Below are 24,531 nucleotides of genomic sequence, written 5' to 3' on the forward strand. Positions count from 1 at the left end.
TCTTGCAAAAATATTCTAGATGTTTAATTCCCAACTAACATTCTGATTTACTTAATAGCCAAAAAAAAAAAAAAAAAAAAAATTATTAGCAGAGAACCAGAAACAGGACAATCACAGGGAATTTGTTTAATTCTCCTTGAAACAATTTCGGTTTCATTAATGTTTCTAAAAGACTAAGAGATAACTAGCTAATTATAATGTAATATGCGAATATCATACACCCATTCTATTTTTGAGTGGTAGATTACTGGACACAGGAAGTCAGCTATGTAATCCATTAATAAGGTAATCAGGTATGGTCTCCTTGTGGGCACATCAAGCCCTGTTACGTGAAAGGTCAATAATGGATTAGAAAGCAAGAAGAGTAAGAACTTAGAGTTCAAGATAGAGAAGAGGTGGAAACAAGCAGCACTGAAGAAAAAAGTGACTAGCAAGGCCATCACAACAGAAGGAAGCCAGATGGCTGAAGGGATGGAAAGTCACTACTGCCCCATAAGGAGACAGGGCAGAAGTTCGGTGAGGTGACCGCAATAATTACTGTCTACTTCCCTGTATAGGAGTCACACTGACACGCAGTGGGGAAATAAGCATACACATTTTTAATATGCAAAGCAAATCGAGCGTGGTCACCCCATGCTGGGTTGGCATCTTACTTCCATTCCTCTGGTGGGTGGGCAAGCTCATACTTCTCCCTCACACTGGAGACACCCATGTCCACGTGGAGCCAGTGCACCTCCTCCGACCGCAGGTGACTGAGGCGAAATCCATAGCAGGCCACGTGCTTTACCTTGTGGCTGTCCACTATCTTCTGAATGATGCCCTAGAACACACCCCCACAGAGATGACTGTTACAGACAGAAAAACTGTGTCTCCAGTTAATTATCAGAAATCTTTGATAAAAGAGCATTGAGTTAAACAAGTTACTTAACCATATAGAGGAATCTCAGTAGTATTTTTATGAATAAGGAAAAGCTTTAGAAAAAAAATACAGAAAAGATGCTGTTCCCAATTCTTTACTGATATGAGAATTCTATATTATATACCAGATATATAATAAACTTCAAAAGCCATTCCCATCACCCTCCAATCACATCATTCCCCAGCTGTGGGCGCAATCAGCCGTCCTCCAGTGGCTGAGCACTAGACCCACGAGGTCATATTATGCAACACCAGGTGCAACATTAACATCACTTTTTCTTCCAAAAGCATACAGTCAGGAACATACAATTGACCACGTTTCTACTGTCTGTTTTCTATAGATTAGTACACAGCAACCTAAAATATACCCGTATCTACTGCTTCTAATTCATGTGCCCCAAGAATTCAGACAAAAGCACCTTGGAACAGGTGACCTGGGAAGGTGGAGTTCCTTCCTGAGACTGTGGGAGGTAAGTCTCAGAACTGACTCTGGCCCTGCACCTGGCCTGCTGAGGAAGACCCTAAGAGAATGTCATCCAATGGCAGCTGTGTGGGAAAGTCACATAGGAATGACAGGTCACATGCTGCCTTTAACGTGGAGCAGTGAGAAGCACAACCCACTGCTCTCAGTCTTTCAAGTGACTAAGTTTTTTTTTTTTTTTTTTAATGTATTTATTTTTTGTAGTGCTGGTGACTGAACCTAGGGCCTTGTAGATACCAGGAAAAGCACCCAAGAAAAGCTCTTTTAAATGATAATGGTATCACCAAAAAAAGTCTATGAAAGAAAATCATCACTCGTTTTTAAAATTTAATTGAAGCTGTAACTTCTAAGGTTAGACACATTTTTAAAGTGGTCAAAGAAAACTGCAGCAGCAGAGGTCCCAAAAAAGGATGAACTGAGGATGATGTTCAGTAAGTTAGCTAACATACTGGATACAGGCTGTGAGCAGAGAGGACTGAAAGATGATTCCAGGGGACCTAAGTGACTAAAAGATGGGGGACTTAGTCTGAAGCATTGAGAGGTTCTTTTGGAGCCACTTATAGAAATATACATATAGTTATAGAAAATATATATATAGCTATATATATTATAAATATGTAATATTACACATATTTTATATATAGGAATACATATAGTTATAGAAATAACTATAGATCAGTGAGGAAAGGGAAGGCAGAACATATGAGAGCTCTCAAGTATTGGAGAACAGAGAAAATGGAGAATGTGTGGAACAGCTCTCTAAGAGTACAGAACTGGGAAAGACAGGCATCCCTCAGAGACACTGTGGGATCAGTTTCAAACCACTGTAATAAAAGCAATGCCACAATAAATCAAGTCTCTGAGATGTCCTGGTCTCGTAGTGCATATGAAAGTAATGTCTACACTACACTATAATCTATGAATGTGCAACAGCATTATGTCTAAAACACACAATGCATATGCCATTATTTGTCTTATTTTTGTGGTACTAGGTATTAAACCCAGGACCCTGTGCACGTTAGGCAAGCGTTCTACCATGGAGCTATATATCCAGTCCTGTATACCTTAATTTATAAGATAGTTTATTGCTAAAACATGTGGTAATTATCTGAGCCTTCAGTGAATCCTAATATTTAGGGCTGCTGGGAGGCAGGCCCACTGTGCACACTGCTCAGGATGGGAACTGCTGAAGGATGGGGTGGTTGTAAAAATTTAAAGTAAAGACAATAAAGTCATCAGAGCAGGTCACTCTTTCTTTCACACAAGATTCCTCTGGAGCACTCAATGCTGTCTGACAGCATTTTACCTTCGAGAACTTCTTTTGAAATGGTAGTTAATCTTCTCAAACCCTTTTACTGCATTATCAACTAAGTTTATGTAATATTCTAAATCCTTGGCATTTCAATAATATACACATCTTCAAAGCAGATTATCTCAAAAAGAAAAAAAAACATGCCAAAGAGCTGGTGGAGTGGCCCTGAGTTCAAGCCCCAGGGCCACCCCCCCCCAAAAAAAAATAACAAATAGAATCAATATAGTGAAAATGGCTATACTACTGAAAGCAATCTATATGTTAAATGCAATAGCTATCAAAAATTCAATGACATTCTTCACTGAGCTAGAAAAGTCAATCTTTAAAGTTCATATGGAAGCACAAAGGACCTTGAATAGCCAAAGCAATCCTGCCCCAAATGAGCAATGCTGGAGGTATCACAACACCTGACATCAAACTACACTACAAGTTGGGTGCTAATGGCTCATGTCTGTAATCTTAGCTACTTGGGAGACAGAAATCAGAAGGGTTACAGTTCCAAGGCAGATAGTTTGTGAGACTCTATCTTGAAAATACTCAACACAAAAAAGGGCTAATGAAATGGCTCAAGAGGTAGAGCACCTGCCTAGCAAGCATGAGGCCCTGAGTTCAAACCTCGGTACCCCACCCCCAAAAAAAACTATACTACAGAGCCATAGCAATAAAAGCAGCATGATACTGACACAAAAACAGACATGAAGACCAACGGACTAGAAGACCCAGACACAAATCCATGCAACTACAGTCATCTGATTTAGACAAAGGTGCCCAAAATATGCACTGGGGAGAAGACAGCCTCTTCAAAAAATGATGAGAAAACTGGGTTTCCACCTGCCGAAATCTGAGACTAGATTCCAGAGTTTCACCTTGTACTAGCACCAATTCAAGATCTCAATATAAGATTTAAAATGGTGAAATAATAGGAAAAAATAGTGAACACACTGGACCACACAGGAATAAGTAATAACTTAATGAATAAAACTCTAATAGCTCAGCAATTAAGAGAAAGGATTGAAAACGGGACTGCATGAAAGTAAACAGCTTCTGCATAGCAAAGGAAATGGTCACCAAACTGAAGAGGCGGCCTAAGGAATGGAAGATCTTTGCTGGCTATACATCTGACAAGGGATTAACAACCAGGGTATAGAGGGAGCTCAAAATCCTAACCCCTCAAACAATCAACAATGCACTGAATAAACAAGCAAATGAACTGAACAGACAGTTCTCAAAAGAAGTACAAAGGGCCAATAAACATGTGAAATGTTCAACATCCGTGGCCACAAAGGAAACGCAAGTCAAACTACATTGAGATTCCACCTAACCCTGGTCAAAATGCTCTCATCAATAACACAAACAGCAACAAAAAATACGGTGAGGTTGCTGGGAGGGAGGGAGGAACACTTCTACATGGTTAATGGGAATGTAAATTAGTGCAACCACTGTGGAAAGTAATATGGAGGTTCTTTAAGAGACTAAAAATAGACCTACCATATGATCTACCCACACTGTCCCTGGCCATATAGCCAAAGGAATGTGCTCCAGGATATGGTAGAGCCACTTGCACACCCATGCTTACTGTATCACTATTTACAAATAGCCAAGCTTTGGAAGCAGCCCAGATGCCTCCACACTGAAGAACAGATTAAGAAAATGTGATATATATGCCCAGCGAAGTTTTATTCAGCCATGAAGAATGAAATTATGCTGTTTGCAGGTAAATGGATGGAACTGGAGAACATCATGTTAAGGAAAATGATCCAGGCTCAAAAGGTCAAAGGTCGCATGTTTTCCCTTGTATGTGGAAGCTAGACCTGTAAGTTAAATGTATATATAAAAATGACCATATATGTACACACACATAATACACAGTAAGAGAACAAGATTGTTCTAGTGGGTCTATCTGAGATGACTACAGGAGACAGGAGAGGGAAGAAAATAGAAGAGAATGAAAAATACTCAATCTATCTGAATATGAATATAATGTAACGTTTAATCTTGTATACAGACCACTAAAACCTTCTTGATATCAGCAATAAGGCTGTTGTTCTTTCTTATCATTCATGTGTTCACTGGAGTAGCATTTTTTCATTTCCTTGCATGTGTAACACAACTATTTGGCACAGAAGGCCTAGTTTCAGCCTATCTTGACTTTTGACATGCCTTCTTCACAAAGCTTAATCGTTTCCAGTTTTTTACTTAAAGTGAGAGATATATAATTCTTGCTTTCACGTGAATACTTACAGAACACTGTAGGATTATTAACTGATATAATTTCAGTATTAATGCACTTCAGAACAGGGAAGCCAGAGAGAGGGAGAAAGACAGGAAATGGTCAGTTGGTAGAACGATCAGAACACACACAATCAGGCATGGTGGGTCGTGCCTATAATCCCAGCATTTAGGAGGTACAGGCAGGCGAATCATGAGATCAAGGCCAGTCTGGGCTACAGAGCAAGTTCTGGGCAGGCCTGACTATACCATAGTGAGAACCTGTCTCCAAAAAAAAGAAAAAAAAGGGAGGTGAAGGGAAAAGGGGAGGCAGGCTGCAATAAGACAAGATACAGTAAGAGGAGGCAATAAGACAAGACGCAGCATGACAGCTAGGCAGCACCAAGATTTTTAACTTAGAAGGAAGCCAATCAGAGCCCAGCACAGGTAAGGAACAGACAGAGCACTGGCCTATGGCATGACTGCCACTTTAAGACACTGTAAGGCACAAGGGAGAGCACACTCAAGGCCTCAGGATGTCGCTCTTCTCCTGGACTCACTTTTTCTATACTCCAATACATCAGTTAAATGTTATTCCAAAGAGCCTGTGGTATTTACTTTCTACATCACTCTTTCTTTGCAAGCACCTTCATTGTGTATTTCCATCACTGATTATTTATCTGGTTTTTGGCTTATGAGTTACCAGTTATTCTCCTGAACCCTTTGAAGACACTGTGAGATTTTTCTTGCATTTGGTATCAGTTATTAAAAAAAACTGATGTAAATGGCATCCTTCTCCTAGGCAGGGGTTTCTTTATTGGGTATGATCTGGAATTTTCCTTATGTCACTATATTCTCCAGTATCACTACAATGTTTCTGGATGACCAATTCTATTACTGACCAACATGGGTCAATCTTAGCTATTCTGTACTGATCCCACACTTACCTCCAGAGCAGCCTGGGGCAACTTGTACAATTTAGCCAAATGCATACGAAAGTATTATTACTTCAGCGTGCAATCTTAAGCAACTATCGTTAAGACAGTTGCGCCGTTTTTACAGAGTCTTTGTAGTCTGGAGTATGTTTTTTACATTTTCTTCCCATGTCAATTCATACTAGCTACATTCAAGTGCTCAACAACAGACAAGGCTAGCAGAACGGACACTGTAGCTATAGATACTGATTCAATTATTCAGTAACTTTGGACATCACAAAGTCATACTGTTTCAGAAGATGGCTGGCATAGCTTTCCCTTTGCTAATATTGCCTGTTTTCTTCTGCAAAGAGACTACACTTCCATTCTTAACTGACCATTTTACATTTCTGTTCTAAGTAACCAGGCCCTCAATGCCTCATATTTGTTCCTACCAATACATTAGTCTCTGCGCTCATAAGCTTAAGATGTCATGGACACACTCTTCAGTGCTATTTGTTCAGATGTGCAGAGCCACCCATTAATTTGCAACCACAATGCTGTATATTTTCAAATGTCACAGCTTGAAAACATTTCATGAAAATGGGATATGAAGAATACACAATCTTCCGCCACAGTGACCTGGTGTCTTGCAGACTTCATGCTACCCCAGGAAAGGGCGGTGTGAATTCAATGCTAGTCATGTTTCTTCTGCCTCTGGTGCAAATCAACTGATATAAATAATTTCAAACATTTAGCAATTACTGTGAAATATAACAAGCTGCCTTTTGGCCAAATAAATTTGTTCATGCTGACCTTCACAAAAGTTTGATATATGTGTTCACATAATCTATGTACTTATATTTGATGTAAGTTTTTAATGCTGACTAAAGGCTAGTGTGTCTGTAGTGAACCCTGGCCCTCTGTAGAGTGGTAAGCCTTTCAGGTGTAGAAAGTGTGATACTAAAACCATGACACACCATTCTATAATCTTTGTAAGGTAAACTGACATAGCTAAGTTTCCTAATCACTGGACCTCTTTGCTCCCTAAAGCTGAATACAACAGATATGTGCACAGCAGGGAGAAGGAAACGCTCCTTCAACACTTCACAAAAGCCAGCATTTCCCAGAGATCCACATGGAATTCGGTTTTCTGAGATCCAGTGAAACCTGCTTACGCCTGATTTCTGGAAACACCCAATCGCCTCTGCCTTGCCTGCTCTTCCCCACAAGTCTCTATCACTGGCTCTCACTCCCCTTGCAAACCCAAGGACTCTCACAATGGCTACCTCCTCCATTTAGCTGCTATGCCTTCAAGCTTCCCAGCATGTGGGTCAATCTCCAGAGCAGTGCTCTGTACTGTGTGGCCAGTGAAGCCATGGCTATCTCTCCTCCTAACAGACTCTAAGCTGTAAAAGTAAGAATTTAGGACTTTCAAAGGACCTTGCTATGGTTTAGATGTTCAATGTCCCCCAAAGGGCCATATGTTAAAGGTTTGGTCCAAAGATGGTACTTCTGGGAGGAACTGTAGGCCTTTAGGAAATGACACCTAGTGGAAGGTCCTTCCAGTAACTGGCCTGCCCTTGAAGGGAGCTGTGGGACACCAGTCTCTTCCTTTGTTTCCTGGCTCAGAGAGTAAATGGTTTATTCTTCCATGCACTCCTGCTATTCTTATGTTGTCTTACCAGAGGTCTAGAACAATGAGACCACTCTATCACGAACTGGAACTTCCAAAACCGTAAGCCAAAATAAACCTTTTCTAAGTTAACTGGTCCAAGAATTTCATTACCATGACGGAAAGCTGACTAATACAGACCTTTCGTATCCTTACATCCTAACATAGTGTTTGATATACATCGTATATTCAATAGCTTCTATAGAAATTATCACATCTGTAGTTATTCAAACTAGAAGGCAAAATTATGCCTTCTAAAAATTACTTTCTCATTTTAAAAGTATTAGAGGGTATTTTAATTACTTTGGTTCCCTGTAGTCTTCCAAGTTTAAAAAAAAAAATTAGTGGAGAAGGGCGAGTAAATGGAATTTTATGACCAAAATGAGATTAAGCTATCATTTTCCTAAGAAATTTTATAGTTAAAACTCTGGTCAGTCACATATTACCAATGTCCTTCCTCCCCACTAAGGGCTAGGGATGGAAGCAAGGCTTCACACATGAGCGGCAAGGGCCCTACCATGAAGCTATAGTCTCAAGCCCTTCGGTCATATATTGAATAAATGAACCATAATTTAAAAAAGGTTTTTCTCTGTAATATGAAAGGAACTCATAAATTAATTAAAATTCATATATGCCATTAAAACAACCTAAATATGCATTAAAGACATAACATGGAAGAGGTACTCACCCTGACATCAGTAGCATCTCCATGCCTGATAATACTGGCCCAGGTGGTTGGCTCACTATTGCTTTCAAAATAATGAAAGACCTTTAATACTCGCTCCATTGCACCAGGGGAACGTTCCATGCCAATACCCAGGTGAGCCTTAGCACTCGAACTTGGTGTATGATTCAAGTTTGGATCAAGGTAAGCAGCTGCCATTCTTTTGCTAGATGCTAGGTATCTGTCATATTCTGTTAAGAAAAAAAAATTTTCACTGTACACTATTTGGAATTTACTATTGACAATATGATGTTAACATTTATGTTGTCAACACTATTCTCCAGCCTCTCTTCAGATACAGCATATACACCAAGGAGGTATATATAGGAACTAACCCACCAAAACGATTACTGTGTCCCTCCAGACCCAGGAAAGCATCTGTCTTACACCACCATAAATACATATGTGTTAAAAGACCAGCCCTCCTATTTTAACTATGTCAAAAATTCACTGTGTTATCTATAAACAATGCCACTTAACAATCCTCCCCTTTTTTATTCAGTTTTTACTTTTGTGGAAAAACTCATAGCAAAGCTAAATGTTAATTTGCTGCCTAGTTCTGAGAACGTTTTCCTGAGAGAAAAGGTCTTTCTTCATAGAAAAAAAATTCAATTGAGTAGACTTTATACATATCAGACAACGGAGATTAAAAACAATAATCAAAACCAGGTCCCCCACTTAGTCAAGTCAGACACATAACATCTGGTACCAAAACCCCTTAAGAAGCATAAACAACTACATTTCTTCAAGTGTGATGGATAATAGTAGTTCAGTAAGACTAAAACTTCCATCAAGAAAGTCCAAAAATCCAGTTTAAAAAGAAAAGCTCAAAAGATGTTCTGGGGCACCTAGGGCAATGTAGTGACACAGATGAAACAGAAACTGAGTCCTAACAGTCACCTCTTCCCACAGGGCCCTTGGCAGCCCACAGCCAGAGAGACACTAGTAGAGTTTCCTCAGGAGACACCTGGGACCCTGGCAAGACAGGTGGTGTAGACTGAGTCACACTCTGTTGGGTGTCCACTTAGGGAAATAACTGAGAGGAAGCCTCGAACAGCACAGGTGCTTAGGACACAGAAATCAGCCTCCAGGATTCCGTGGCTTACAGGAAGAATAGCTGGGGACAGAGAAGAGGCCTCCCACACTTGGAGCATGGCATCTGATGAGCTGGATTCAGGGACCAGGCTCCTCATGGTCTAACAGTAAAAAAACAAAACTAGGGGGGTAGGTCAAAGCCTCCATCTCAATAGGTTCTTGGCTTATGCAAGGAAAGTTAAAGAGAAACTTACTCCAACAGATGTGCAAATCACAGCATAGAAATTAAAATGTGAAAACTCAAGGCAAGGTCTCTCCTATAAAACCCCACCCCCAACAACTCAACATTTGAATCCAAAGATAATAAATTGGCCAAAATGTCTTAAAAATTCAGGAACATACAAGCTGGGCATGGTGCCTCACACCTAGAATTCTAGCTACTTGGGACACTGAGATCAGGAGGATCACAGTTCAAGACCAGCTCGGGCAAATAATTAAAGAGACCCCATCTCCAAAATAACAAGAGCAAATGGACTGGAGGTGTGGTCAAGTGGTAGAGTACCTGGTTTGTAATTACAAACCCCAGTCCCACCCCTTCTCCCCCAAAAAATCAGTGGCCTCAAAGAGGATTAAAATAAACAGGTAAATGAAGTTAGGAAATCAATCCAAGACCTAGACAAGAAGTCAGCAAAATGGCAGAGAAATTCAGCAAAGAAATGGAAACTATAAAAATAACCAAGTACAGATGTGAGAAATGAAACCGTCAATAAATCAAACAAAAAGCACAGTGGATAGCATTATCATCAGATAAGACCAAAAAGAAGAAAGTATCAGAGATGGAGGACAAGATCGAGGAGATATCACATGCAAACAATCACAAATTAAAAAAAAAAAAGAATACATATGATTATAATATACAAAAACTCTGGGTCACAATCAAAAGATACTCAAGCAAACAATTCATACCAAAGAGGAAGAACAATAATCACAAACACAAGAAGTCAAGAAAGAATAAAACTCAAAGGGGGAAGTGAAGAACCCATGAGAGCTTGGCAAGTAGCAAGCATTATCAGCTGAGTAAACCAGCAAAACCTGACAATGAATAATTCTAAAATGAAAGAACAATAAACATGAGATTCAACCTGGAAAAAAAAAGCAACACAGAAATCAGTGACTAGCTCAGTCATAATTCTAAATGTAAATGGATGTAACTCTAATCAAAAGACACAAGAGTTGTCTACAAGAACAACCTTACAACCAAAGACACATATAAACTAAAAGTGAAAGGTTAGAAAATGACATACCAGGCATGTGCAAATTAAAAGCAAGCAGCAGTAGCTATTCTCATATCAGATGAGGATATTAAGTAAAAATCAGTCAGAAGAGATAGAGAAGATCACTACATACTAATAAAGGCACAATCCAGCAAGAAGATACAATAATTCTAAATAGGTATGCACTGAACACCAGTGGTCCCACATTCATAAAACAAACACTTTGCTGAGATTATTAAAGGCACAGATAGATCCAGATATAATAATAGTGGGAGATCTCAACACCCTCCACAACTCAATAGACTTTCCAGACAAAAAAATTAACAAAGATGCCCTAGAACTAAACAATATCATGGCAAAATGGACTTAGACATTTAGAGAGTATTCCATCCTACAGCAGCAGATTTACACATTTTTCTCACCATCCCATGGAACTTTCTCCAAAAAGATCACATCCTAAATCATAAAGTAAATCTTAACAAATAACAGTAATAATAACAACAACAACAATAATAATAATCCCCTGGATCCTAACAGACCATAATAGAATAAAATTGGAAATCAATGGCGAGAAAAACTACAAAAACCATTCAAACTCATGGAGACTGAACAGCACACTTTTGAATAATCAGTGGGTCACTGAAGAAATTAGGATAGAAATTAAGGAATTCCTACATTCAAAGGAAAATGAGGGCACAACTTACCAGAACCTGTGGCACACAACAAAGGCAGTGGTAAGAAAGAAGCTTATAGCCTAAGGGGCCACATCAGAAAATGAGAGATCTCAAACAATCTGAGGATGCAACTCAAACGCTTAGAAAAACAAGAACAAGCAAATCTCAAAAGTAGTAGAAGTAGGCTGGGGTAGTGGCTCAAGTGGTAAAGTACCTGTAAGCATGAAGCCTTGCATTCAAAGTCCAGAACCATGGGAAGAAAAAAAGTAGTAAAAAGTAGTAGATGGAAAGAAATGCTAAAGCTTAGGGTAGAAATCAATGAATTGGAGACCAAAATAATAGTACAACAAATCACTGGGGGGAAAAAAAAAAAGGTTGGTTCTTTGGAAAAAAAAAACAAAAAACAAAATGCACAAAGCTTTAAGCAAATTAACCAAAAGAAATGAGAAGATCCAAATTAATAAAAATCAGATGAAAAAGGGTATATTGCAACAGACACCAATGAAATTTAGAGGATCATGCAGGAGAGTTGTGAAAACCTAAACTCTACCAAACTGGAAAATCGAGAAGAAATAAACTTCTCAATTCACGTGACCCATCAAAATTGAACCAAGAGGACATTAACAACTTAAATAGATCTATAACAAGTAATGAGAATGAAACAGTAATTAAAAACAAAAACTTCTCATTCAAGAAAGGCCCCAGGTCAGGGTGGATTCACTGCTGAATTCTACCAGGCATTTAAAGAACTAACACCAATGTTCCTTAAATTATTCCATAAAATACAAAAAGAAGGAACGCTAAAACCCATTCTATTAAGCCAGTATTACCCTAATACCAAAATACCAAACCCAGGTAAAGATGCATCGAGAGAGAGAGAGAGAGAGAAAGAGAGAGAAAGTTAGTTATAGGCCAATATCAACTGATGAACACAGATGTAAAAACCCTCAATAAAATTACCTGCTAACAGAATCCAACGACATATTAAAAAGCTCATATGCCATGATCAAGCAGGTTTCATCCCAGGGATGCAAGGATGGTGTAACATACCCAAATCAATAAAGGTAATACAGCACATACATCAAGGACACAAAAACCTCATCATCTCAATAGATGCAGAAAAAGCCTCTGACAAAATTCAACATGTATAAATCGCTGAAGAAAGAACTCAACAAAGACGTTAGAAAATGCAAGAACATCCCACACTCATGGATCATCAGAATCAATATTGTGAAAATGGCTATGCTACAGAAAGCAATCTACAATGCAATCCCCACCAAAATTCCAATGTCATTCTTCACAGAGATAGAAAAATCAATCCTCATGTTCATATGCAAGCACAAAAAACCTCAACTAGCCAAAGCAATCCTGAGACAAAAGAGCAATGCGGGAGGTATCACAATACCTGACTTCAAACTACAGTACAGAGCCATTGCAGTAAAAACAGCATGGTACTGGCATAAAAACAGACACAAAGCCCAATGGAACAGAACAGAACAGAACACCCAGTCACAAACCCAAGCAGCTACAGCCATTTGATTTTTGACTTCAAAAATCTTCAAATGGGGCTGGGAAACCTGGATATCCACCTGCAGAAGACTGAAACTAGATTCCAGTCTCTCACCTATACTAGCATCAATTCAAAGTGGATCAAAGGTCATACTATAAGATATCAAACTACTACAGGAAACAACAGGGAATACACTGGAACAAATTGCAGTAGGTAATAATTTTATGAACAGAACTCCAATAGCTCAGCAGTTAAGAAAAAGGGTTGACAAACAGGACAACATCAAACCAAAAGGCTTATGCTCGACAACACTAGACTGATGAGACAGCTTACAGCATGGGAGAAAATCTTCACCAGCTACATATCTAACAAGGGATTAATAACCACAACACAAAGGGAGCTCAAAAAAGTAACCAGGCAAAGAATGACCAAGCCATTGAATAAATGGGTGAATGAACTGACCAGACAGTTCTCAAAAGAAGAAGTACAAATGGCCAATAAACACATGAAAAAATGCTCAACATTCTCAGGAATAAAGGAAATGGAAGTCAGAACAATACTGAGATTTCACCTCACTCAACAGAATGGCTAGCATTAGTAACACAGACAACCAATGCCGGCGAGGATTCGGGGAAAAGGAACACTTCTACACTGTTGGTGGGAATGTAAATTAGTACAACCACTATGGAAAGCAATGTGTAGGTTACTCAAAAGACTAAAAATAGACCTATACCATATGATTCAGTGATATGTCCCTAGAAATGTAAGCTACAATACAAGATATGACCCTAAGAAATGTAAGCTACAATACAAGAGCGCCACTTGCACACCATGTTTACTGCAGCACCACACACAATAGTCAAGCTCTGCAAACAGGTGAGCTCCTTTACAACTGCTGAATGCATTAAGAAAATGTGGTATATACACAATCGAGTATTATTTAGTCATAAAGAAGAAGAATGGAATTATGTTGTTTGCAGGTAAATGGATGGAACTGGAGATCATCATGTTAAGCAAAGTAAGCCGGGCTCAAAAGGACAAATATCGTATGTTTTCCCTTGTGGAAAATATATAAGACAAATGAGCACACATACACAGAGAAAGAGAGCACATGATTGTACTAGTGGGTCTGTCTGAGGGAACTATGGGGAGATGGAAGAGGAAGAGAGAATGACAGTAAATAATACTGAAATGCAATACATCTCTATATGAAGACAGCATAACGAAATGCAATGAAAGCTGTTGAATAACTAGGGATCAGAGCAACAGAGAAGAGAAAGTAATCGAGGGATTGATCTGATTAAAGCATGATACACACGTCAAAAATATCAAGATGAAACTCCCTTTAAAATCAATATACAGTTCTTAAAAATGAAGTACATGAAGATAAAACAACTCCTGTCTGTGTATGGGTACCAGTGGGAGAGGTAAAGGTAAATGGAGAGGGTAAAGGAGGGCACATATGGTGGGTTTATTTTGTATTTCTGTATGAAAATAGAACAATGAAAACTTCTTAAAATTGTTCTAAGAAGGGGGAGGGTTGAGGAAGAATGATGGAGAGGGTAAATCTAGTGAAGATATATTGTAAGCACATATGTATCCCCCCATAAAATTATTTTACGCTAATAAATAGAAAAAAATTCATTCACCATACATCTATCAGAGCAAGAAAAAAAAAGCTGATATTCTTAATGTATTTGGAAACCCTTTAAAATGTGAGGAAAATAACAGAAACGTGGGCAAAAGACACAAATAAAGAATTCACTAACAAGACGTAATGTGGCAACAAGGATGTGGAACACGAGGTATGCTGGTGGAAAGTACAGTGACACAGCCAGGATGGAAGAAGTTCTGCGGTCCACAAAAGGCTGAACTGAACCACCCTATGAGCCGGTTTCACCACCTGTGTACTTGGCAACATAACTCACAGCAGCCACAACATACAAATAATCCCAATGCCCATCACCGATGAGCTGCACAGACAAAACGAAACACTGATCACAAAAAGAGGAATGAAATACTGATACGTGCCTTAACACAATGAACCTAAAGAACATTATTCCTTGGAAGCAAGACATAAAAGTCCACAAATTGTATGGTTATACTTATAGGAAAGTTCAGTGTATGCAACTCTAGAAAGACAAAGTGCATTACCAGCTGCCAGGCGATGGATAGAGACAATGTTCTGGTATGAAACCGTGGTGATGGCCACACACACTGTGAATGAAAAGAACTCAACTGTACACTCTAAAGTGGTTTAAATGACTTTTACACAGGCATATAAAAAACCTGTATGATGATTTTAAGAACAAAAACAAAATGACCTAACACCACTCTGTCTGTTGGCAAGGGTGTGAGGAAACAGGGAATGGCATACATTGCTGGTGGGTATGCAAATTAATATGATTTTTCTGGAGGGAAATTTGGCAAAACCTAACAAAACTACATGTGTTTTAAAAAAAAAACAAAACTACCATTACTGACCCAGCAATTCCACTGCTAGGAAGTATGCCGAACATGTCCTCCTATGGAAATTCCTATGTTGGTGTCTACTCCCCAGTGTGACAGTACTCCATGGGGAGTCTTTGGGAGGAAATCAGATATCTTAAGAGTGGGGCCCCATTATGAGTTCAATGGCCTTGCTTCCTCCCTCTATTCTCCACCATGTCGGTTACTAAGTCTGCAACAGAAAGAGCACTGTCATCAAAATTCACCCATGCTGGCTCCTGGACTGAGGACTCAGCTTATTGTTGGTAAGCCACCCAGTTCACATATTTTGTTACAGCAGCACAAGCTGATTAAGACATGTACTTAAAACAACACATATGCATGAATCTGGTGCGGTCTGGGAAAACATTTAAATGCTCATGCATAGGACAGTAACTGAGTAGACTGCAGTACATTTCCACAGTGATGTATTAGGAATCTGTTGGGGAGAGGGCAGGGGAAGAAAAAGGAAATTCCTATAACCAATTAAATTCAAAACTCAAAGTGTAAGTGATACCTGAAGAGCATCCTTCATATCAAAGAAAAAGAAATAAGTAAATATAGATGAATCTGCTGCATGTGCAAAACATTTCTCCTCAAAAGTAGAAGTGGGGGGGAGGGAAGTGAGGTTAGACACACGGGGGTGGGGAGACCAAGATGGAAAGGGCAGGAAGTGTTGGGGTAGTACTTCTACACACCCTTGGGGAAACCTTTTAACTTAACAAATTAAAGAAATCAAATTAATCTTACAGAAATTCAAAGAAGAACTACTACCCAATTTATTTGATAAGACCAGTAAAACGGTGATCCCAAACCTGACAAAGACAATATAAAGAAGGATGCAAGTCACTCTTTCTTAAAATGCAAAAATTCTACCAAAGTATTACAGCAAGTAAGTCATGACTGAAAGGAGTTTATTCCAGGAATGCACAGGTGATTATAAATTCAAAGATCAATATAATTCACATTTTCAGAAAGGGGACAGTCGTCATTATCTTGATACATGCAGAAAAGCCACTAATAAAATTTGCCAACCACTCATGATAAAAACTTTTAGCAAAGCAGAAATGGGAATGAATTTCCTTAATGTGATGAAGAATATCAACATGAAACTCAATTGCCAGTGGGGGAAAAACTCCCCTTCCCTAGACTAAAAATAACATGTTTGCATCGAAACTGCATTTTTTTCGAGCGGGGGTTGGGATGGGGTGTTATAGCTGAAGTTTGAATTTAGGGCCTTGTGCTTGCTAGACAGGTGCTTTTATCACTCGAGCCCTTTTTTGCTTTAGTTATTTTTGGATGTAATTTGTGCCTGGGGCTGGCTTCAAAACCATGATATTCCTACCTATCTATGCCTCCTGCAGCTGAGATTACAGGCATACAATTTTTTGTTGTTGTTGAGATGGAGTCTTTCTAACCTTTTGCTCAAGATGGCCTCAACCTGTGTTCCTCCTGATCTCTGTCTCCTAAGTAGCTGAGATTACAGGCACGAGTCACCATGCTTGGCATACCATTAACTCCTCTAAATGACATTATTTTGAAAGTCACTGCTAATGTCATAGGTAAAAAGGGGAAGTAGTAGGACATAAAGGGTGAGAAGGACAAATATAAAACTATCATTATTCACAGACAACATGATTATTTATGAAGAAGATCTAAAAGAATGTATAGATAAATGATTGGAATAAATGAATTTAGCAAAACCAAGTATATTTCTGATCATTTTAGCTATCTCTTTTGCTTCCCCACTGTACTGCTAAGGACAACTAAACAAAGCATAATATATACCACTGAAACAAAAAGTACTGCAGCCCCAGAGTGGTCAGAGAAGCTGGGCATGGTAGTACGCCTATAGTCCCAGAGGCTCAGGAGGCCAAGGTAGGGACATTGCTTGAGTCCAAGAGTTTGAAACCTGGGCAATACAGTGAGACCCCATTTCAAAACAACAACAACAAAAAAAGCATGGTCAGAGATATAGATACACTAGCAATCAAAAAGCACTGCATATAATACTGAGCAATCCTGAAAGAAGCTAGACCAAAAATGATTCAATCTGAATACACCTTTGTGGCCCAAAACTCCACAGCAAAATCCTGCATGGTCTTCAAAAAGTAGGCCAGAACATTTTTTTTTTTTAAAAAAGATGAACCTCTGTTACAATGTTACTAGGGTGAAACCATTTTCCACAACAGAATGTAACTTCGTTTTGCACTTTAATGACTTACCTGCTTGACAAAGTCCTATTTGTGCTATAAATTGTCAAAAAGGCAACATTTTTGCCATCAAATCTTTTGGATGGTTCTGGGCCTGATTTTGTTACAGCTACCAGACCTCCCATTCATGTCTCTTTCTGCAGGTCTGGGGGCCCTATCTGGGCATCTGGGTTCCCTCGCTGGGTAGGCACTGTTGTATAATCAATTGGAGGGATGCTCTCAGTTATAGAATGAGAAGTCCCTGCTGCTTTCTGCTAGTCTGTATCTACTAATTAACAGGCCACTCTGTCTTGTGTTGTGGTTCTGCATTGGTTTCTGAACCTCTTCTAAAGCTGAACTAGGGCTGCTAAGTCTCCAAATATCTCCTTCCACCTTCCCCACCTGAGGCAGTCCTTTACAGGGTTCTGTGTATGCCTGTGGCCCTCCAGTATACACCTCAAATTCTATCCTTTACAACTTTGAGAGATTAACCAATCACAGATATCTTCTACTTTTGCCCACTACAGTGTATCTTTTTCAAAAATTTCTCAGAGGAAATGAAAGATTTAAAAACCTGAAACTAGTTTTCCATGGCTTATGCCAATATTCCTCAAACTGTGATGAAGGATCAGTTCTGTTTCAATTCCAAGCATGTAAGACTGATTCTTGTATACAATGAAAAATAATTTATAGAAAAATTAAGTTTAAGAAGATATAAAAGCCAAGAACCAAACTTCTATCATTAGAGTCAGTAAACATAAACTTACTGGAAAACTACTATGAAGGTTTATAGTTGCTTACAGTAAATTCCCACCTTTACCTTATCCTAGGCTGTTAACCTAGCTGCAGCACCAACACCAGTGTGCCAACCACACTCCTATAAGGAAGCACAGGCAACTCAAGAATAACTGAGGCCAAACACCCAAAGGCTGAGCTGGGCTTCCAGCTGACATCAACACTGACTTGCTGGCAGGTGAGGGCACCATTTTGAATGTGAATCTTTGGCTCTCAATTGTGTTACACAGCAAATACCACATGGAGAGAAAAGATAAAAGATAGAATTAAAATAAAAAGTGGGAATATCTGAAGTAAAATTGGGTGTCCTTATCAAGCCGTGCCACATGGCAGGTGTTATGGTTTAGATAAGAGGTGTCCCCAAAAAAGGCTTCTGTGTTGAAGGTTTCATTCCCAGTTGTAGATCCAATCATTTAAAGGTGACTGGCTCATGAGGGCTCTGATCTAATAACTAAATTAATTCACTGATGGATTTATATTTTTATGTCATTATTGGGGGGAGATGGAGACTTTCAGAGGTGCAGCCTAGTTGGAAAAAGCAGATCGCAAAGTGTGTGCCTTGGAAAGATATCCTTATCCACGACTTCTTCCTAGCGTTCTCCCTTTCCCTCTCCCTCTCATTCCTGGCCACTTGAGGAGAGCAACAATGCTCTTCCACACCCTTCTCCCATGATGTTCTGCTTCACCGTGGCCCAGGAACAACAGAACCAATTAGCCATGGAGTGAAGCTTCCAATAATATGAGTCAAAAATAATCTTCCCTCCCTTAAGTTGTTTCTGACAAGTAATTTATCACAGAGGCAAAAAAACCAAAAAAACCCAGCAGATTCGAGGAAAAAAATAATAGTTCTTGTCATTTTAAGTCACTCCATGTTGGGATGACTTGGTACAGAGCAATAGAAAATTGATACATCATGAAACTACACAAAAGACAAGTAGACTTCACTCTACACAGTGGCGTAGGACCATAAGACAATTCACTGAAAGTAGTTCGAAGCACACTTGATCTCTTGTCCTTCTCATATGGTGTGCACATCTTCCCTATGCCTTAGAAACTGCCATGCCCTTCCTCAGTTTGTGCTGGCTCCCACTGCTCTACGGCTGTACTTGTCTTGCTGCAAGATATTGCCAAGAGGTCCTCTAAGGTGAAATGTTTTTGCTATGTTCCTTCCCAGGGACATTTCATTCATCCTTTTGTCACAAGGTCCTTCTTCATTTATGTACAAATTGCAGCATGCTGTAAAAACCAAAAGGTATTTTTCTTCAGACACCCTTAACTAACACTGAGAATGGACGGCAGGCTGGGGTGGGGCTCAGGGTAGTAAAGTGCTTACCTGGAATGGGCAAGGCCCTGTGTTTGATATCCAGCATAGCAAAATAATACCGATTTATGTGAAATAACATCTTAAAAAGATTACGTTATTAGGATTGAGGCCTCTATTAAAAATACCGTTGAAGATAAGGGAATATTCCAGGAGGAATTACACACAATAAGTAGATTTTATATTTTCTGCTACTTCCGTTATTCTAAAGGCAACTAACTGTTTAATTTACTGAGTCCAGAGGATAGAATCAGATAATCTAACTAGCCCTCCCAAAGACACAGATATCAGACATCCTGACACAGTCTTACTTTATTTTGTACTGAACTGGTCCTTTCTGCCATGTTCTCTGCTAACCTCTCTTCTTTCCAAATGTAAGGAGGGGAGATACTACTTTAACCAAAGACAGAATACATTTAACTCTATTAAATAAGGCAAAAGTAAGTCAAGTACTACAACCATACAAAACAAGAAGCCTTTTATGGAAGAGTGATAGCATATTAGGCACCTAAAACAGATGTGTTATATACATTATCTCACTTAGCCCCACTATACAAGAGGGGAGAACAGAGGCTAAAAAGTGAGGGAGGAACAGGTCTGGACCAATCCAACAGTACAAAAAACTAGAAATCTCAACAGAACAACTGGGGAAGAGGAGCAGCTACTTTCAGACACCAGGGCCACTGAAGCAGGGAAAGAGACCAAGTGAAGACCGACCATGTCCAGGCTTTCTGACAGGAGGAAATCCTGGATTGTAGGACAGAGAGAGCAACCCAGAAAAGCTGAGTGACCCAGGAGGACAAGAAAGTCAGACAACTAGACCCTGCCAGGACTGCAGGCGTCCACAGTTATGGGTCAGGCATCTATGGCTCACACTTACAATCCTAGCTACTTGGAAGACTGACATTGGGAGGATGAAGATTCAAGGCAACTCTAGGCAAATAGTTCTTGAGACCCTATCTCCAAACTAACCAGAGCAAAATGAGCTAGAGGTGTGGCTCAAGTGGCAGAGCACCTCCTTTGCAAACATGAATCTGAGTTCAAATCCCAGCCCAACCAAAAAAAGAAAAAAAAAAAAAAGTTCTACGTTATCTATGGAGCTCTTTGTGGGCATTTAGGTAATTTAATTCATTTGTTCTTTAAACTAGTCTTGTTTGATGGCTCATGATTAACAAGAAAAATGATGGTAGTCTTAACATTTTAGTCTCTTGAAATTAATTCCTAGCGCTTAGCCTTTAAAAATTAAGTTAGGAATAACAGTGGTATTGTGATACTGAAGATATCAGTCAGTCCACAAGTATTCACCGTTCACATTTTCAACAAGTCATTTCCCGACTCTATGAATCTGCCTGCACAGCAGTTGTGTCCCTGATCTCATAGGACTATCACAAGGATTAGCTGTAAAAATATGTTTGGGTACCGTATCACCAATGTCTCAGCAGCAAACACTGTATGGCACAACTGTTTTATTAATTTTCATTTCGTTCATCTGATCCACACACCAAGGCCATGTGGTAGGTCCTATTAGTAGCCTCATTTATAAATAAGGACACTGAAGCACTGAGGGGCTGAGTAACTCATTCAAGTTTACACAGCTAATGAACTCTACTTGTGTTGTTTCCAAAGTCCATTTCAGCCCCACACTAGATCTCTGCTCCTCCAAGTATGGTCCACAGCCCAGCAACACAGGCACCACATCTGAAAATCACAAATCTGAAAACCACTGCACTGGGTGACTTGTATTGTAACGATTAGGCTTTATTACCATCACCTTTGCTACATTTGTTTATTTTCTGTCTGCTGATTTGTTCCCCATGGCCTATTAAAGCTCTCAGGTAGTATGTACAAGGTGTTAGCAGGCCATCGGGGCATACAGGGAAAAAGGAGTCATCTCTGATCCTTGGCACCCACAAAAGACTTCCAAGCATGATGCAAGGGTGCAAAGCTGGGGAAAGGTATTTTTAAGAATGAAGAAAAGTCATACCCAAAAAGGCATGGTTACAGGTATGGTGAGAACAAGCCAGGACACAAATAAAAAAGCCAACATGGCTTTAATTCAAATGGCAGGAAAGCAAGTCAAGGACTAGCAAGAAGTCTAATAAGAAGGCTTCTGCCATGATCCAAAGGACTAACTGCGATCTGAGAAGTAGTGAGATTTGAGAACTAGAAAAAAAGCCAAGAGGACAGGGACTGATTTAACTGCATAAATAAGGCCAAGGGAGAGAGAGTCAGCAGCCATCTTATCTAGGCAACTCAGTGGGAAAGGTGGGTGAGCAAAGAGCAAGCGCTGTTCCACATGAATTGTACAGGCCTTACTGCCTGAGCTAGCTGATCTGGAAGGGGGACTTCACCACAGTGAAGGAGGGCAGGGGAGAAAGCAGCCTGGAATTGCACAAGCTTTCTCAGCAAAGAGGAGGTGCACATCTGCTGGGGGGAGCTCTTAAAGCCTTTGAAGAAAAATTACCTGAGAAGTCACTGGAAAAATACTCGCGTGGTTCACGCTTTGGTGGGAACACATTACAATATCAAAGACAAAGATTGCACGTGAACTTGAGGACTCTGCCTTCAGTGCTGAGAGTGCACTCTACAGAAGGCTGCACAGGAGAAAAGAAGCTTCAAGTTTGGACCTGGACTTCTACAGGTGTGCAAACAAATAATGGTTTATGCTGCAGTGTTCTGAGCACTGAAAACTGATCCAAACCTTATGAGGACCTTATTTTTGTCACCTTAGACTCGGGAACAGAAAAGGGACTGCACCCCTTGAACGCAGATCAGTCTTGCCACAGGAAGCCTGGCTCCATAACCCTTGCTCTTGCCCACTATGCCCTGCTGGCTTTCCAAGACACCGTCTGTCACCAGCACTCCCCAAGGCTGACGAGCAACATGCAGCGGGGTAAGACTCCCGCCCTCACAACCCGCACCACTCCAACTGCCTCCGCCAAAGGCCAGCCACAGGTGTTACTACAGTCTCATTTACTAATTCTTGCTTCTTCCTTGTAGGCAAAAAAAGAATGTACCACACCACCCTCAGATTCATCCTAAAAGTATGTACTGAGCCACTACTATGCTAGGTACTATAACAGGTAAGTATATACAGAAGGTAAAATTTTTTGTGTGTAGAGCTGAGAATACATTCCAGGGCTTTGCACATGAAAGGCAAATGCTCTACCACTGAGCTTTACTCCTAGTCCCAATTTTAAAAAAAAAGGATAAAATCCTGCTGGGCACAGTGGCTCATGCTTGACATCCCAGCTACTTTGGAGGCAAGATGAACGGATTGTGGTTCAAGGCCAGCCAGGGAGAAAAGTTCATCTCAACAAATAAGCCATGCATGGTAGGGCATGCCTATAATCTGAGCTACTCAGGAGGCCTCAGATAGGATCACAGTCCAGGCCAGCAACAGGTGGGGAAGGAAGGAGAAGGAGAAGGAGAAAGGGAGGAAGGAAGGGATGTAGTCCTATGCTAAAAGAGTTTTCAGCCTGGGGTTAGGAAAGACAGACAAGCAACAATGCAATAGGAGCTGTAAAGAACAATTATAAGCCGGGTGCCAGTGGCTCATGCCTGTAATCCTAGCTACTCAGGAGACAGAGAGAAGGAGGATCACAGTTCGAAACCAGCTCCAGCATATAGTTCGTGAGATCCTATCTCGAACAAAAACCCTTCACAAAAAAAGGGCTGGTGGAGTGAGTCAAGGTGTAGCCCTGAGTTCAAACCCCAGTACCCCCTTCCCCAATAAAACAATTATGACATCACATCTGCATTAAAGGTTACAAAGAACAGGTAGCAGCTAGTGAGTGCTGGCGGGTGAGAGAGAGGGTCCAAGGAGGAAGCTAGAGAACAATGGGCACCACTACTTGGAAACTTTCAATACTCTGGTAACATGGAAACATTTCCCAACTTTAATGAACACACCAACACTTTGATAACAAAAACCTGGCAAAATGATTACAAGAAAAAACTTCAAGTTGATATCCTTCATGGACACAGACACACAGATGATCTAAACAAAACACTAGCAATACTCTAGCTGGCAATATAAAAAGGAATTCACGGTTGTGAGAGAGAGGCTGGGAGCACAGCTCAGTGTGCAGTGCACTTGCCTAGCACGCACAAGGCCCTGGGTGCAATTCCCGGCATTATAAAGTAATAATAATACATCACATTATAAAAGATGAAACAGAAGAATAGATGAACAAAAACCATTTGACAAAATGTAAGACTCTCATGGTAAAATAAGAAATCAAAAATACAGAAATGAAGAGTTAAAAGGAAACATTTTCAATTTGATGAAGGTTATCTACAAAAACAAAAACCAGACAGAACTAGAAGATCATATGTAACACTGAACACTTTCTTCCTGAGATCAAAACAAGACAAGGACATCTTCCCTTATACTTCCCAACAGTGTAGCGGAGGTCTCAGACAAGGCAAAGACATGTAAAGATATACTGGAAAGGAGAACAGTTATCTAAAGATTATAAGTAATAGACTTCTTGCCATTTTCCATTTACTTGAATAAACCACCAGAACCCTTAAGTGAATTTAAGGCCAAGAGATAAGGAAATCAATTTCTATATACTAGGCCAAAAACTTGAAAATTTAAGCCCACAAATATCATTTGTTATATTACCAAAAGACATCCTACAGAGACTTGCTGTCATGGCCCAGGCCTATTATCTGAGGTAACAGGGATGTAGATGCAGGAGGATCACAAGTTCAAGACCAGTCCAGGCAAAAGTTAACGAGCCCCTATCTCAAAAACAAAACAAAAAACGTAAACAAAGGCTGAGGGCAGAGCTCACGTGGTAGAGGACTTATCTCGTAAGGCCTTGAACTTAATCCCTGGTACTACCAAAAACATCTACTACACATCTCTAAGAGAAATTAAAGACAAGACAACTGAAATAATATGAAAGACAGACCATGTTCGGGAATCAAAGATCTCAATGCCGGTTGTTCTCAAGTCAGTTCTCCCAAACTGACCATAAGATTCAATGCAAACCCAATTTCT

General features: G+C 39.9%; 1 protein-coding gene across 20 annotated transcripts in view; it reads right to left on the reverse strand.

Annotated features, from left to right (window-relative positions):
• Ptk2 (protein tyrosine kinase 2) overlaps positions 1 to 24,531 on the reverse strand; it is a 252,149-nt gene that overhangs the window by 162,850 nt on the left and 64,768 nt on the right. For 18 of the 20 annotated variants that reach the window (XM_074069293.1, XM_074069292.1, XM_074069295.1 and 15 more), the window contains 2 exons: positions 8,197 to 8,423; positions 654 to 820 (listed from right to left, as the gene is read on the reverse strand). In XM_074069293.1, coding sequence (XP_073925394.1) covers positions 654 to 820; positions 8,197 to 8,391 — 362 coding nt within the window. In that variant the 5' untranslated portion in view covers positions 8,392 to 8,423. Of the gene's footprint in view, positions 1 to 649; positions 821 to 8,196; positions 8,424 to 24,531 lie in introns of those variants that run through there. The other 2 variants (XM_074069300.1, XM_074069296.1) reach the window with 2 other exon arrangements.

The sequence above is a fragment of the Castor canadensis genome, chromosome 3, assembly GCF_047511655.1.
Source record: "Castor canadensis chromosome 3, mCasCan1.hap1v2, whole genome shotgun sequence".
NCBI lineage: Eukaryota > Metazoa > Chordata > Mammalia > Rodentia > Castoridae > Castor > Castor canadensis.